Source organism: Dermacentor andersoni, chromosome 10 (assembly GCF_023375885.2).
Source record: "Dermacentor andersoni chromosome 10, qqDerAnde1_hic_scaffold, whole genome shotgun sequence".
Classification (NCBI taxonomy): domain Eukaryota; kingdom Metazoa; phylum Arthropoda; class Arachnida; order Ixodida; family Ixodidae; genus Dermacentor; species Dermacentor andersoni.
This window is the reverse complement of record NC_092823.1, coordinates 29,331,701-29,345,778: the sequence shown is the minus strand read 5'-3', so window position 1 is coordinate 29,345,778 and position 14,078 is coordinate 29,331,701. Positions and strand designations below refer to the sequence as shown.

Genomic DNA, 14,078 nt, shown 5'->3' with positions numbered 1-14,078 from the left:
GTCCTATCTTTACATTTTTGCCACTCGCCAGCGACAGGCTCGACTCTCATGAAAAGTCGAACTATCGTAAGATAAATTCACATCTGCTACGTCAATTTTATTATGCGCTGGAAGATACAAACTCGAACCTGGTTTACCCAAAAACAAAATTGCACTAGTGGTATATTATCACTCCACATTGGTGATCACCGTCCTATCTTTGCATTTTTGCCACTCGCCAGCGACAGGCTCGACTCTCATGAAAAGTCGAACTACCGTAAGATAAATTCACATCTGCTACGTCAATTTTATTATGCGCTGGAAGATACAAACTCGAACCTGGTTTACCCAAAAACAAAATTGCACTAGTGGTATATTATCACTCCACATTGGTGATCACCGTCCTATCTTTGCATTTTTGCCACTCGCCAGCGACAGGCTCGACTCTCATGAAAAGTCGAACTACCGTAAGATAAATTCACATCTGCTACGTCAATTTTATTATGCGCTGGAAGATACAAACTCGAGCCTGATTTACCCAAAAACAAAATTGCACTAGTGGTATATTATCACTCGACATTAGTGATCACCGTCCTATCTTTACATTTTTGCCACTCGCCAGCGACAGGCTCGACTCTCATGAAAAGTCGAACTATCGTAAGATAAATTCACATCTGCTACGTCAATTTTATTATGCGCTGGAAGATACAAACTCGAGCCTGATTTACCCAAAAACAAAATTGCACTAGTGGTATATTATCACTCGACATTGGTGATCACCGTCCTATCTTTGCATTTTTGCCACTCGCCAGCGACAGGCTCGACTCTCATGAAAAGTCGAACTACCGTAAGATAAATTCACATCTGCTACGTCAATTTTATTATGCGCTGGAAGATACAAACTCGAACCTGGTTTACCCAAAAACAAAATTGCACTAGTGGTATATTATCACTCCACATTGGTGATCACCGTCCTATCTTTGCATTTTTGCCACTCGCCAGCGACAGGCTCGACTCTCATGAAAAGTCGAACTACCGTAAGATAAATTCACATCTGCTACGTCAATTTTATTATGCGCTGGAAGATACAAACTCGAGCCTGATTTACCCAAAAACAAAATTGCACTAGTGGTATATTATCACTCGACATTAGTGATCACCGTCCTATCTTTGCATTTTTGCCACTCGCCAGCGACAGGCTCGACTCTCATGAAAAGTCGAACTACCGTAAGATAAATTCACATCTGCTACGTCAATTTTATTATGCGCTGGAAGATACAAACTCGAGCCTGATTTACCCAAAAACAAAATTGCACTAGTGGTATATTATCACTCGACATTGGTGATCACCGTCCTATCTTTGCATTTTTGCCACTCGCCAGCGACAGGCTCGACTCTCATGAAAAGTCGAACTACCGTAAGATAAATTCACATCTGCTACGTCAATTTTATTATGCGCTGGAAGATACAAACTCGAGCCTGATTTACCCAAAAACAAAATTGCACTAGTGGTATATTATCACTCGACATTAGTGATCACCGTCCTATCTTTGCATTTTTGCCACTCGCCAGCGACAGGCTCGACTCTCATGAAAAGTCGAACTACCGTAAGATAAATTCACATCTGCTACGTCAATTTTATTATGCGCTGGAAGATACAAACTCGAACCTGGTTTACCCAAAAACAAAATTGCACTAGTGGTATATTATCACTCCACATTGGTGATCACCGTCCTATCTTTGCATTTTTGCCACTCGCCAGCGACAGGCTCGACTCTCATGAAAAGTCGAACTACCGTAAGATAAATTCACATCTGCTACGTCAATTTTATTATGCGCTGGAAGATACAAACTCGAGCCTGATTTACCCAAAAACAAAATTGCACTAGTGGTATATTATCACTCGACATTGGTGATCACCGTCCTATCTTTGCATTTTTGCCACTCGCCAGCGACAGGCTCGACTCTCATGAAAAGTCGAACTACCGTAAGATAAATTCACATCTGCTACGTCAATTTTATTATGCGCTGGAAGATACAAACTCGAGCCTGATTTACCCAAAAACAAAATTGCACTAGTGGTATATTATCACTCGACATTAGTGATCACCGTCCTATCTTTGCATTTTTGCCACTCGCCAGCGACAGGCTCGACTCTCATGAAAAGTCGAACTACCGTAAGATAAATTCACATCTGCTACGTCAATTTTATTATGCGCTGGAAGATACAAACTCGAGCCTGATTTACCCAAAAACAAAATTGCACTAGTGGTATATTATCACTCCACATTGGTGATCACCGTCCTATCTTTGCATTTTTGCCACTCGCCAGCGACAGGCTCGACTCTCATGAAAAGTCGAACTACCGTAAGATAAATTCACATCTGCTACGTCAATTTTATTATGCGCTGGAAGATACAAACTCGAGCCTGATTTACCCAAAAACAAAATTGCACTAGTGGTATATTATCACTCGACATTAGTGATCACCGTCCTATCTTTGCATTTTTGCCACTCGCCAGCGACAGGCTCGACTCTCATGAAAAGTCGAACTACCGTAAGATAAATTCACATCTGCTACGTCAATTTTATTATGCGCTGGAAGATACAAACTCGAGCCTGATTTACCCAAAAACAAAATTGCACTAGTGGTATATTATCACTCGACATTAGTGATCACCGTCCTATCTTTGCATTTTTGCCACTCGCCAGCGACAGGCTCGACTCTCATGAAAAGTCGAACTACCGTAAGATAAATTCACATCTGCTACGTCAATTTTATTATGCGCTGGAAGATACAAACTCGAACCTGGTTTACCCAAAAACAAAATTGCACTAGTGGTATATTATCACTCCACATTGGTGATCACCGTCCTATCTTTGCATTTTTGCCACTCGCCAGCGACAGGCTCGACTCTCATGAAAAGTCGAACTACCGTAAGATAAATTCACATCTGCTACGTCAATTTTATTATGCGCTGGAAGATACAAACTCGAGCCTGATTTACCCAAAAACAAAATTGCACTAGTGGTATATTATCACTCGACATTGGTGATCACCGTCCTATCTTTGCATTTTTGCCACTCGCCAGCGACAGGCTCGACTCTCATGAAAAGTCGAACTACCGTAAGATAAATTCACATCTGCTACGTCAATTTTATTATGCGCTGGAAGATACAAACTCGAGCCTGATTTACCCAAAAACAAAATTGCACTAGTGGTATATTATCACTCGACATTAGTGATCACCGTCCTATCTTTGCATTTTTGCCACTCGCCAGCGACAGGCTCGACTCTCATGAAAAGTCGAACTACCGTAAGATAAATTCACATCTGCTACGTCAATTTTATTATGCGCTGGAAGATACAAACTCGAGCCTGATTTACCCAAAAACAAAATTGCACTAGTGGTATATTATCACTCCACATTGGTGATCACCGTCCTATCTTTGCATTTTTGCCACTCGCCAGCGACAGGCTCGACTCTCATGAAAAGTCGAACTACCGTAAGATAAATTCACATCTGCTACGTCAATTTTATTATGCGCTGGAAGATACAAACTCGAGCCTGATTTACCCAAAAACAAAATTGCACTAGTGGTATATTATCACTCGACATTGGTGATCACCGTCCTATCTTTGCATTTTTGCCACTCGCCAGCGACAGGCTCGACTCTCATGAAAAGTCGAACTACCGTAAGATAAATTCACATCTGCTACGTCAATTTTATTATGCGCTGGAAGATACAAACTCGAGCCTGATTTACCCAAAAACAAAATTGCACTAGTGGTATATTATCACTCGACATTAGTGATCACCGTCCTATCTTTGCATTTTTGCCACTCGCCAGCGACAGGCTCGACTCTCATGAAAAGTCGAACTACCGTAAGATAAATTCACATCTGCTACGTCAATTTTATTATGCGCTGGAAGATACAAACTCGAACCTGGTTTACCCAAAAACAAAATTGCACTAGTGGTATATTATCACTCCACATTGGTGATCACCGTCCTATCTTTGCATTTTTGCCACTCGCCAGCGACAGGCTCGACTCTCATGAAAAGTCGAACTACCGTAAGATAAATTCACATCTGCTACGTCAATTTTATTATGCGCTGGAAGATACAAACTCGAGCCTGATTTACCCAAAAACAAAATTGCACTAGTGGTATATTATCACTCGACATTGGTGATCACCGTCCTATCTTTGCATTTTTGCCACTCGCCAGCGACAGGCTCGACTCTCATGAAAAGTCGAACTACCGTAAGATAAATTCACATCTGCTACGTCAATTTTATTATGCGCTGGAAGATACAAACTCGAGCCTGATTTACCCAAAAACAAAATTGCACTAGTGGTATATTATCACTCGACATTAGTGATCACCGTCCTATCTTTGCATTTTTGCCACTCGCCAGCGACAGGCTCGACTCTCATGAAAAGTCGAACTACCGTAAGATAAATTCACATCTGCTACGTCAATTTTATTATGCGCTGGAAGATACAAACTCGAGCCTGATTTACCCAAAAACAAAATTGCACTAGTGGTATATTATCACTCCACATTGGTGATCACCGTCCTATCTTTGCATTTTTGCCACTCGCCAGCGACAGGCTCGACTCTCATGAAAAGTCGAACTACCGTAAGATAAATTCACATCTGCTACGTCAATTTTATTATGCGCTGGAAGATACAAACTCGAGCCTGATTTACCCAAAAACAAAATTGCACTAGTGGTATATTATCACTCGACATTAGTGATCACCGTCCTATCTTTGCATTTTTGCCACTCGCCAGCGACAGGCTCGACTCTCATGAAAAGTCGAACTACCGTAAGATAAATTCACATCTGCTACGTCAATTTTATTATGCGCTGGAAGATACAAACTCGAGCCTGATTTACCCAAAAACAAAATTGCACTAGTGGTATATTATCACTCGACATTAGTGATCACCGTCCTATCTTTGCATTTTTGCCACTCGCCAGCGACAGGCTCGACTCTCATGAAAAGTCGAACTATCGTAAGATAAATTCACATCTGCTACGTCAATTTTACTATGCGCTGGAAGATACAAACTCGAACCTGGTTTACGCAGAAAATGACTTGAAAAAACCTAAACGCTGGTGTTCACGTGTATTCCAGGACGAACAACATTATTCGCGTGGCGCATGTAACCTAGTTGCACAGGGTCCGGCGGCGACACAGACAGCAGATACAATCGACGGCAACAATCGAGAATGATCTAAGGAAGCATGCAAGCGCGCCCTTGCGCCTAGCAGTGAATTTAACAGTTGTTATCAGATTAAAGGTGGTTACTGCAAAAAGGATAAACAAGTACGCGCTTCAATGTCAATGTAGGAAATTAAGGAAATTACATTCTGGGGTTTCACGTGCCAAAACCATGATATGATTGAGACTCACGCCGTAGGGGAAGTAATTGTGAACTGAAACAAAGCTTATACCGAGCATCTGCTTAGCCTTTTGTTGATGTGAAGGAAATTCGTAAAAAAGAACCACAGATGCTATGCCCTTAGCCTTCGTCTGCAATAAGAAAGAAGGAAAAAGAGTCAGTGCAGCTGTTCGCCTTTATTATTGAAAAAATTATGAATATCGTGGACATCGCATTCTTATTGCGAAATTGTAACAATAATTGTACACTTTATAGAGGTGAAGATACGTGAATAATGTGACCCCGATGGCCAAAGATTCTGCCGAAACTTTAGATAGCTCTTCTGGCAAAAGGGAACACCTCATCTTACGTCTATTGTAATATGTGTTCCAAACGTCTGCAAAAAAAAAAAAAAGCTTTTCAACGAAACGTTAATAATGGCGTGGACTAAGAGCATGATAATTTAGCTTTCTTTAATATTTTTAAACGACTGAAGGAATCTTTTTGTTTCATGGCATCTAAAAATTATTGTTCATAGCCACATATACCTTATCTTACGTCAAGTGTAATCACTAATGTCTCCCTGCACAGTCTATTGCACGTACTTAGCACGTTCTAGACAAGCGTGTTGAACTGCGTACCACAGTCGGAGGCACCGAACCTCCACACGTTTTCTACTTACTAACCGATATCGGTTATTCTTTGTGTCCACCGTGATATTTTCGCCATTGCGAATTCTTAGACGGTTGCCCAAATCAGACAGCACAATTCTAACCCATCAACTGCATTACTCGATGAGGCAGCCACTACTTCTACGAGAAATCAAAATGCCTAATTGAAATACTATCATAATTAGGTACAGTGACTATCTTTTTATTTACTTTACCAGACATATTTCAAATTACGAGTTGTAGTGGGTCAGTTCGCAATGCTTATGCATTGAGAAGGAATTCTCAGGACTACGCCAGTTCCGCTATATTAATATTCCATGTGTCGGGCGAACTGCACTTGCGTTCCAGTTACTTTTGTGCTTCAGCGCGTAAAAGAGCGTTTTCTTTAAAAAGTAAGTGGAACAAACATGTCTCTTTGCATGTCTCGCAACTGGCGCTATCCTCAGAATTTGTTCTAAGTCGATATGCCTTGCATACTCACTAGCTACTTTTCGTAGATCGAAGTAAGTACCGTATTGTAAATTAATAAAATCGTAATTAGTGTAAATGTAAGAATTGTTCTGATAAACATATTGATCTCTCCAAGACGTGATGGCCGCCTCAATGAGCAATGTTGATAAATGGTTATAATTGTGCTACCTGCCAAAGGCGGTTTTATACAGATATGGTGTAGCTATGTAAGCGCCATGTATACTTTTGTAGGCACTCATTCACTATAGGATGGCAGTTCGGCTATGCATAACTGTAACGGGTGTGAAGAATTGCACAAACTACACAGTAGTGTCCCCGCAGTTTAAACGTCCAATTCTGCGCGAGCCTTCGCCAAGGAAACTTTCCGCGTTGTGCGGGGACGAAGCGCCGGAAGCAAGGGTTGCGCACACATCGCGAAGGCATCGCTATTCTTCGGTGTTTCTGATTCAATGTATTGGAATACGTATAACGCGCGTGATGTATTTGCGCTGGTTGTTAAAGCACTTTTGCTGCTATGAGGCTCTAAAAATAGTAACAACCCAGTTTAGAATATTAAAGTGTGTAGACGGGAGTCTTTTCCCGTTTTCTATGAGGGAAGAGCTGAGGAAATGGGAGTGAATGCTTCCTTTCTTCCGGGACCGGGTTAGAGCCTCTGTCTTTTAAGTTAGCCAGCAGTTGTGAATTTACTGTCGATACAACATGAACATCATCTGAAGAAGGCATTTCTCATTGACCAGGTATTTCTATAATTCTGCCGCCAAGAAAACATTTTCTCGAAAAGAAAAACTACTGATTCCCTTTTAATCCGCCGTCTCGCAGCAAAATGTTTTTTTTTTCTGAAAGCAATACCTTCTTTGAAAACTTCAGATCATATTGGAATTTGTGAGAGCTGGTTACCTCGTCACATTTATCCCGCCGAATTGTATGATTTGAGGCCTTCCAGTGCACCTAGCGCAATCAAATAGGCGTCAAAATGAAGCTCGGAAACCAAAACATGCACGAAATTAGCATAATGTTATCTACAGAGCAATAATGACGCGTAATTAGCGCAAGAAGAACAAACTGTAACACATATGTGCTCGCGGAAACTGCGCGTGCCATAACCGCTGTCGCGAACTGTGGCTTAGCGAAAGATATGAGCCAGTACCAGAGATAGTGCAGTCTAATTATTTCGGCCGATCTCGAACAAGCAACAGACCACATGGAGCTCTAATTCTCACAAGATGAGCGAGTCGTTCACTTAATGTTACCCTCGCATGACTCGCCGTTTCGTTCAAAATAAAGAAATCGCTGGAAATTCCCAGCTAAAGTTAACCGAGCAGACGCATTGCTGGTTGAAATGGCGAAATTTCCTTTGCAATGTTCGTATTCTCGTTGCAGGAACTGCACTTTCACAACAAGCTCTTCGAGCAACAAAGGAGATTTTCCTACGAAATCCTGGGATTGTATATAGACTCCATAAACTTTCCACCTGTGGTCGACGACACGGCGTTTTTTATAAGGTGCGTGAGCACATCGCGGAGCATCGCGCTGCACACGTCAGCACGCTTGTTTTCAGAGGAAGCTTTACAGGCTAACCCTCCCTGATTTTTCTTCTCGGGACTAGCTCACGCGCAGGCAAAACGAATTGGCCCACTCGGGGCGTTTTTCTAAAGCGAAACTATCTTCGCGTACCCTTCCAGAATTGCCTGACCGTCGCCGCTGGGTGCTGCTGCTTTCTAGCCAAACATCTGATAACATTTTGAAGAGCAACGAATTGGCCTAGTTGGCGTGCTTTCCTCTTCCGTAAGCTATCCACTGGAAGACATTGACAATGACATTTCGTCCCTGTTAGTGCCTTCCAGTACATAGCGCAAGAAAAACGAATGGCTGATACTTCAAAAAAATTTACCGTGTGCGCGACAGCGGGATGTTACCTCGGTTCTCATACAAAGCTGCCCAATCATCTAACCATTACGCCAGAAGAACACGTATACTTCGGTACCGCCAACGGCAACTAGCCCGTCGAAATGGTCGCCCCGTGTGCCGCACTGCGTCGTACCTGTGCCCAAAAGCTCATATGCGCGCGCCAGTTTTCTTTATGTCAAAGACATAGGGATGAAATGCACAAATTTATAGCATTTGATTGACCGCTTCACAAAAGATTCCCTTCACTCAAATTACAAGATGTGCGTTGTATCTGCATGATATCTTTAGTCCATACACTGCATTCAAGATTGTGCCTGCCAGATAGCCCAATGCCAGTTCACGAGCTGCACTCCTCGAGTGAGAATAGCCGAAGACGCGAAGGTAACTTGCTCAAGAAATTAAAATTCATAAGAAGTATTTATCAAAAATATCCTCTTTACGCAAAAGACATTGCTGCCTCATTAATCGGTGCGGTGAAAGTTAATAAAACGAGTCTTTGCTAAGTTGTGCCTGGAATCTGCTCTGCAGTAGACGTGCCCACTTGCTTCCCTTGCACGGCTTCCCTTGCACGGCATTAACTGCGATTGCAGACGTGCCTCTGCGCGAAACCAAACAAAGTGCCATGGTAGGCAGCCTACAATGCTACGAAGTAGGCGTAGGCTCGAAGTGGTGCCATACATTCGCCAAATTTCGCACCGTCTGAAGACGGTAGGAAGTAGACACAACGTGCGAGTAGTTTTTTCTTCTTCGCGCAAACCTACGAACCCCATGATTGCATTTGAGAAGGAGAAAACTGGCGGCTGCCGCAAGACGCACACTCATGCGACCGTAAAATTCACGATGGGTGATCTATAAGATATTCCATTGTCTTGTAGGAAGTTATATATCGTGCGGACCGGCCGCTCCATTAAGGACCGCGTAAAAGACCCGGCGGTTTCGGTTAGAAACAAGGGTGATGCGCATTTGCCTGCGCATCGTCAACTCAGTATGTGCGCTCTGATCTTTTGAGAGATTAGCATGCCAGGCAGAGGCGCAGATCCCACTGCACGAGAACTCATGGAAGCCTTCTGTACTGTTTCAAGAGGTAGCGCATGCGTGAGCGACACGTCGATTTCTCTGCATGACAGCGAGAAAGCGTTCTGGTTACTGACGTTACCCTCAACACCCAAGCGCGTCAGGCAGGGGGTTGGTAAAACAGGAAGCATAGTAATGAAATACGACCAATAATATAGTCAATAGAACATTTTAGTAATTGCTAATTATACAATGTTACGTAATATCTTGCCTGATCGTTTGCAAGTACTGCAAATAATGGGAACAGAATAGCACCTTGATAATTCCTGCTAGTACAATGTTCGACAAATAAACGAAATAACATGTTAATTCCCATTACGCGATGCTAGCTAATATCTTGGGAAATAGATTGCTACTGACAATGGCAATAATTTCATGGGGAAGGCGGTTCCGTTGCTGTGACAACTTGGGAAAGAAATATTGAAAGTGCTAGTGCTGCCTGTCTGGATTTCTATTTTATGGTGATGATGGATGCGGCTCCACAGGTAAGCAGGCTGAATAATAAAGTCACTGTGAACGGAGGAATAGCAATAAAATTTCTGTCGTATTAAGCTGTTGTAATAAACTGTTTGTTGCTGCTGTTTTGTTTTGCGACAGTGTGCTACCTTATGGCGCATGGGCTCATATTCACGAGAATGACGAAAATAAAACTAGCTGAAAGTTTGCGCTAGTCCATGTCCCTAGCGCTGTCTTCCTTCTCTGAGTTCAGAATATTATTCTTCCTTTATTGTTCCACTTGTATCCAGCAAGTTCACAAGGCGTACAGACGCATACACACTAGAGACAAAACGCGCGCGGCGTGGCGCTATGGCTACCGCGAGGCAGCTTTTTCGTGCCGCGGGAGCGATCGGTTCTGGACCGATTTGTCACGTCATTCCCCGACGGTATGCAAGCCGCGAACGCCCGGAGACCAATGAGCGGCCACTTCAATGACGAGCGTAGGGGAAAGAGGTTTATACGGACCCGCCCGACCGCCTAATTCGTACTCGCGTGTCGCTTCAGCCGCGCCGCCTGTTTCGTACTATCGTCTGCACGCGTCAGCTCTCGAGCGCATTTGTTTTGATTGTCATGGTTTACGATAGCTTTCTACAATGATGAATCGAAACCGAGACTTCCCGATGGAAAGGTTTTTTTTTTTTCGAGAGTGTGTGCGTCATACCCGATTCTGTACGACCAGACGTGCCCTGAATACAAGGACGCGGACGCGTCACCCAGTACCGCCTTCTCATTGTCTTTTGAACGCAGAGACGCCGCAACAGAAGCGAGCACAGCAACATGATTATGATTAGCGGTAGCTACGTCGTCTTCTTCATAAGACATAACTCACGTTAAGGGCGCAGGACGAGGAATGTAAACCCAGCGCCGATCTGTCGGCAGACGAAGAAAAAGCGCGTGACATCTAGCACCTACACGCAGAGGAAAAAAGAGGAAGCGAGATTTTCATGCTGTCACCTCACTGCCGCAACGGTTCGCCGCCATTTGGTGTGGCCGCTCTGCCATAGCTGCGTTTTGCCGTCGGCGTTTTTCCGACAGTGTGTATGCGCCTTATTACCTCCTGGAAGGAATTCTCAGGATACACTCATTTTTTTTTGCTTGAATGATTCAAACGAAGTGCTGTCAAACAAGTCGGGCAACAGTGCATTTTTATCGCATGTATATTGGGACAATTATCACGGGCTGTATCCTGAACCTGTGGTTCATTGTAGGCGGAACTTAGTTTAGTCCCATGCTTAGGGCCCAGTAGTGACATTTTGAGCTGTGACGAAGAAAAATGCATTCTGAACTTTGCTTTTATTTTGTCTTTGCAGCACCGTATTCGTGCCCTCAATGTTCATCGCGATTGGTCATCTGTCTTTCTCTGATGCAAGCTTCTATGACTGCACCATACTGCCACCAAACAACGCTTTTTTTCTACCGCCTAACGTGACCTACGTGTACGATCTGGTACGGACGCATTGGAGCAACTGCAAAGCATGTTCTTGTTGCAGTTACACTCAACTGAAACAGATGATAAAGTCACACTCCTGTCGCGAACACTTTTGGTGTCGCGTGTCACTGACCTCGGGGCCGTGCATATGTTGGAAGAGATGGAGTCGGGAGACGCAGGAGCAGCACAGCAAACAGATTTTGATTCACCCGAACTTAAAAACTCAAAGCAACACTCAGGTAACAAAAACAGCATGAAGAGACGCCAACACCTAAGCCACCTACTTAATAGTGACTAAACATGTCCTTATTGCCGGTCCCGTCAGTCCTTCGCGTGTTCTACCTGAAAGTCCTGCAACGCTAGCCTATGGCTGCGTACTAACAGAAAGGAGCGTCCTTACAGCCTCTTCGCGCCTCTATCCTCTGACTCTGATGCATGTCGGATATTTCTCATCGCCGTCGCGGTAGACGTCGCTGCCTTGTTGTCGGCCAGTCCATATGTCCGTCTTTTGATGCCGGTGTCCCGAACTCCGTCGGTGACGTACACTTCGGCCTCACTGGCTAGGCCTAAGGCCGGGTTCCGCCGCTACTTCTTCGAGTGCCGACGAGACGTCCCGGGGAATATCGTACGTGCTGGTCCGCCTCTAAAGGGGGATCCTTCCTGAAGTGCCCGGCACCGCAGTGAGAGGCTGCAGCAGGTCCAAGGAGCCTCGCTCGAACGTCGCCGAGGTCGACGGCCGCACCCTGGATCACCAGCGTCATGGGCTTGACCTAACCTCCATGGTTCCAAATCATCATCATCATCACCTAACCTCCATGGCTCCCGTCGCCAGTGCGATGCTGACTCTCCAACCTCCTTGGCCCAGATCCACGCCAATAATGCCATCTCAGCGCGGCTTCTCGCCCGATCACAGCTCGGGTCACGCGCCCCAAGGGCTCATGGCGTTTGGACGGATCCGCACACGTCGTCCTCTTTTTTTTTCTTTTTTCGCCGCATGCCTCATATATATGATAATTCCTGAATGTTATGCACCTTAAGATGAGGCGTAAAAGATAGTGTACGAGGCTGAGCTTGAGTTTCGAAGTAATTTTCAATGAAGCGACAATTCTCTCGATATGGACCACAGTACCCAAATCTACACGCAAATTGCTCTAAACAAACAAGGCAAGAAAACCTTTAGTAGCGATTTAGTGGTAACTGCGAGCAATATTACTTAGCATTACGTCACACCTGTTGGAGCTCCCGGATCCGTGATTTATAGCGCGTTCGCCACATTGTAAACGTCCACAAACTCACTCTAATATCGAACCCTTCGAACAGCTAACTACATCTGATGGTGGTCCGGAGCAGACCACCATCAGTTGCACTACGTATATGTCATGTAAAAGAAAGACAACGAACGCCAGACCGTGCGAACCGCTTCCTTCGCCCCTTCACTTCCTTTTTTTCTTCTTTCCCCCTGTCCCCAGGGGCGGATTATCCAGGGTCCAAAGGGTTGAAATGAACCGGGCGTTCCGCGCTTAGGGGGACCTCCGAGTGCTTGACCGCCGAGGTGAAGATGACGCTTACTTGTACTCTGTTGCCGGCAAGAAAGGACCAATTTTCGGAGCCAGATGGGTTAAGTTCATGTAAAAAGCCAAATGCGAAGGTAGACAAAAGAGGAAAGTGAGTGTCACAGACAGTGCGTGCTTGACCTGGGCAAGCAACGTTTTCTCAGAACCTCAGTCATTCCATCCCTTGAAGAGCACTGCTCGGAACGGGCAACCTACTGTGGAACTTCCCTTGAGCACGTAGTTGCTGTTGTAATGTTTCTGGCAGAATGGGGGCTCTCTCTCGGGGATTAATAGTGTCGCTCCAAAATGACAACTTCCTTGGGTGTCTTGAACTGATCGCCAACTCTGATCCTTTCCATGCTGCCCATATAATGATATTGAGGAACGCTGGAAGTGGCAAGACATGCTACCTCTCCTCAACCATTGTGGAAGAGGTTGCAGAAGCTCTTGGAATTCAAGTCCGAAAAAAAAAATCGCGCGCGAGATTGCAACTACCAAGCACTTGGCTCTTCGCTGATGATTCTACACCTGATTCGAGTCACAGGGATCAACTTACAGTGGTCATTCGCCATGTCACTAATGATGAGCCTGAAAAACATTTTCTTGGGTTTTTACCCATAACCAGTCAGAAAAAGGAAAGATCTCGCGCAGCCAACGCTTGACTTCTTAAAAAATCTTGAAATTTAACTTCCAATACTGTTGTGGCCAGTCAGACTACGAAGTGAGTAATATGGCTGGCAAATACTTCGGCATGCAGGCTCACTTGAAAAATAAACAATCCGCAAGCAAATTTTATTCCTTGCGCTGCTTACTCTTCTAACTTTGTCGGGGCGAATGCTGTAGATTCTCGTGGGCCGTTAGTTTTTTCGGGCTTGTACAGCGTATATAACTTTCTTTGCTGCGTCTACACATCGCTGGGTTATACTTCAGGCTCACTTGAAACAAAACGTGACAGCGGTAATGCCAAAACAAGTCTCAGACATGCGGTGGCCAGGCCGAGCGGATGCAGCGAGGGCTCTCGTGGCAGGTTCTAGAGAAATTAAAGCTGCCTTGATGGAACTATCTGAACATCATGATGAACGAGCAGAAACAAAGCGTG

At 44.5% G+C, this 14,078-nt stretch overlaps 1 protein-coding gene across 1 annotated transcript in view; it reads left to right on the top strand.

Moving 5' to 3' along the window:
- Positions 1-11,683, top strand: part of LOC129381909 (uncharacterized) — a 107,599-nt gene extending 95,916 nt beyond the window's left edge. Inside the window, exons 3-4 of the mRNA XM_055065168.1 lie at positions 7,898-8,019; positions 11,308-11,683. Of these exons, the coding sequence (XP_054921143.1) occupies positions 7,898-8,019; positions 11,308-11,683 (498 nt within the window). The remainder of the gene's footprint in view (positions 1-7,897; positions 8,020-11,307) is intronic.
- The last annotated feature ends 2,395 nt before the right edge of the window (positions 11,684-14,078 follow it).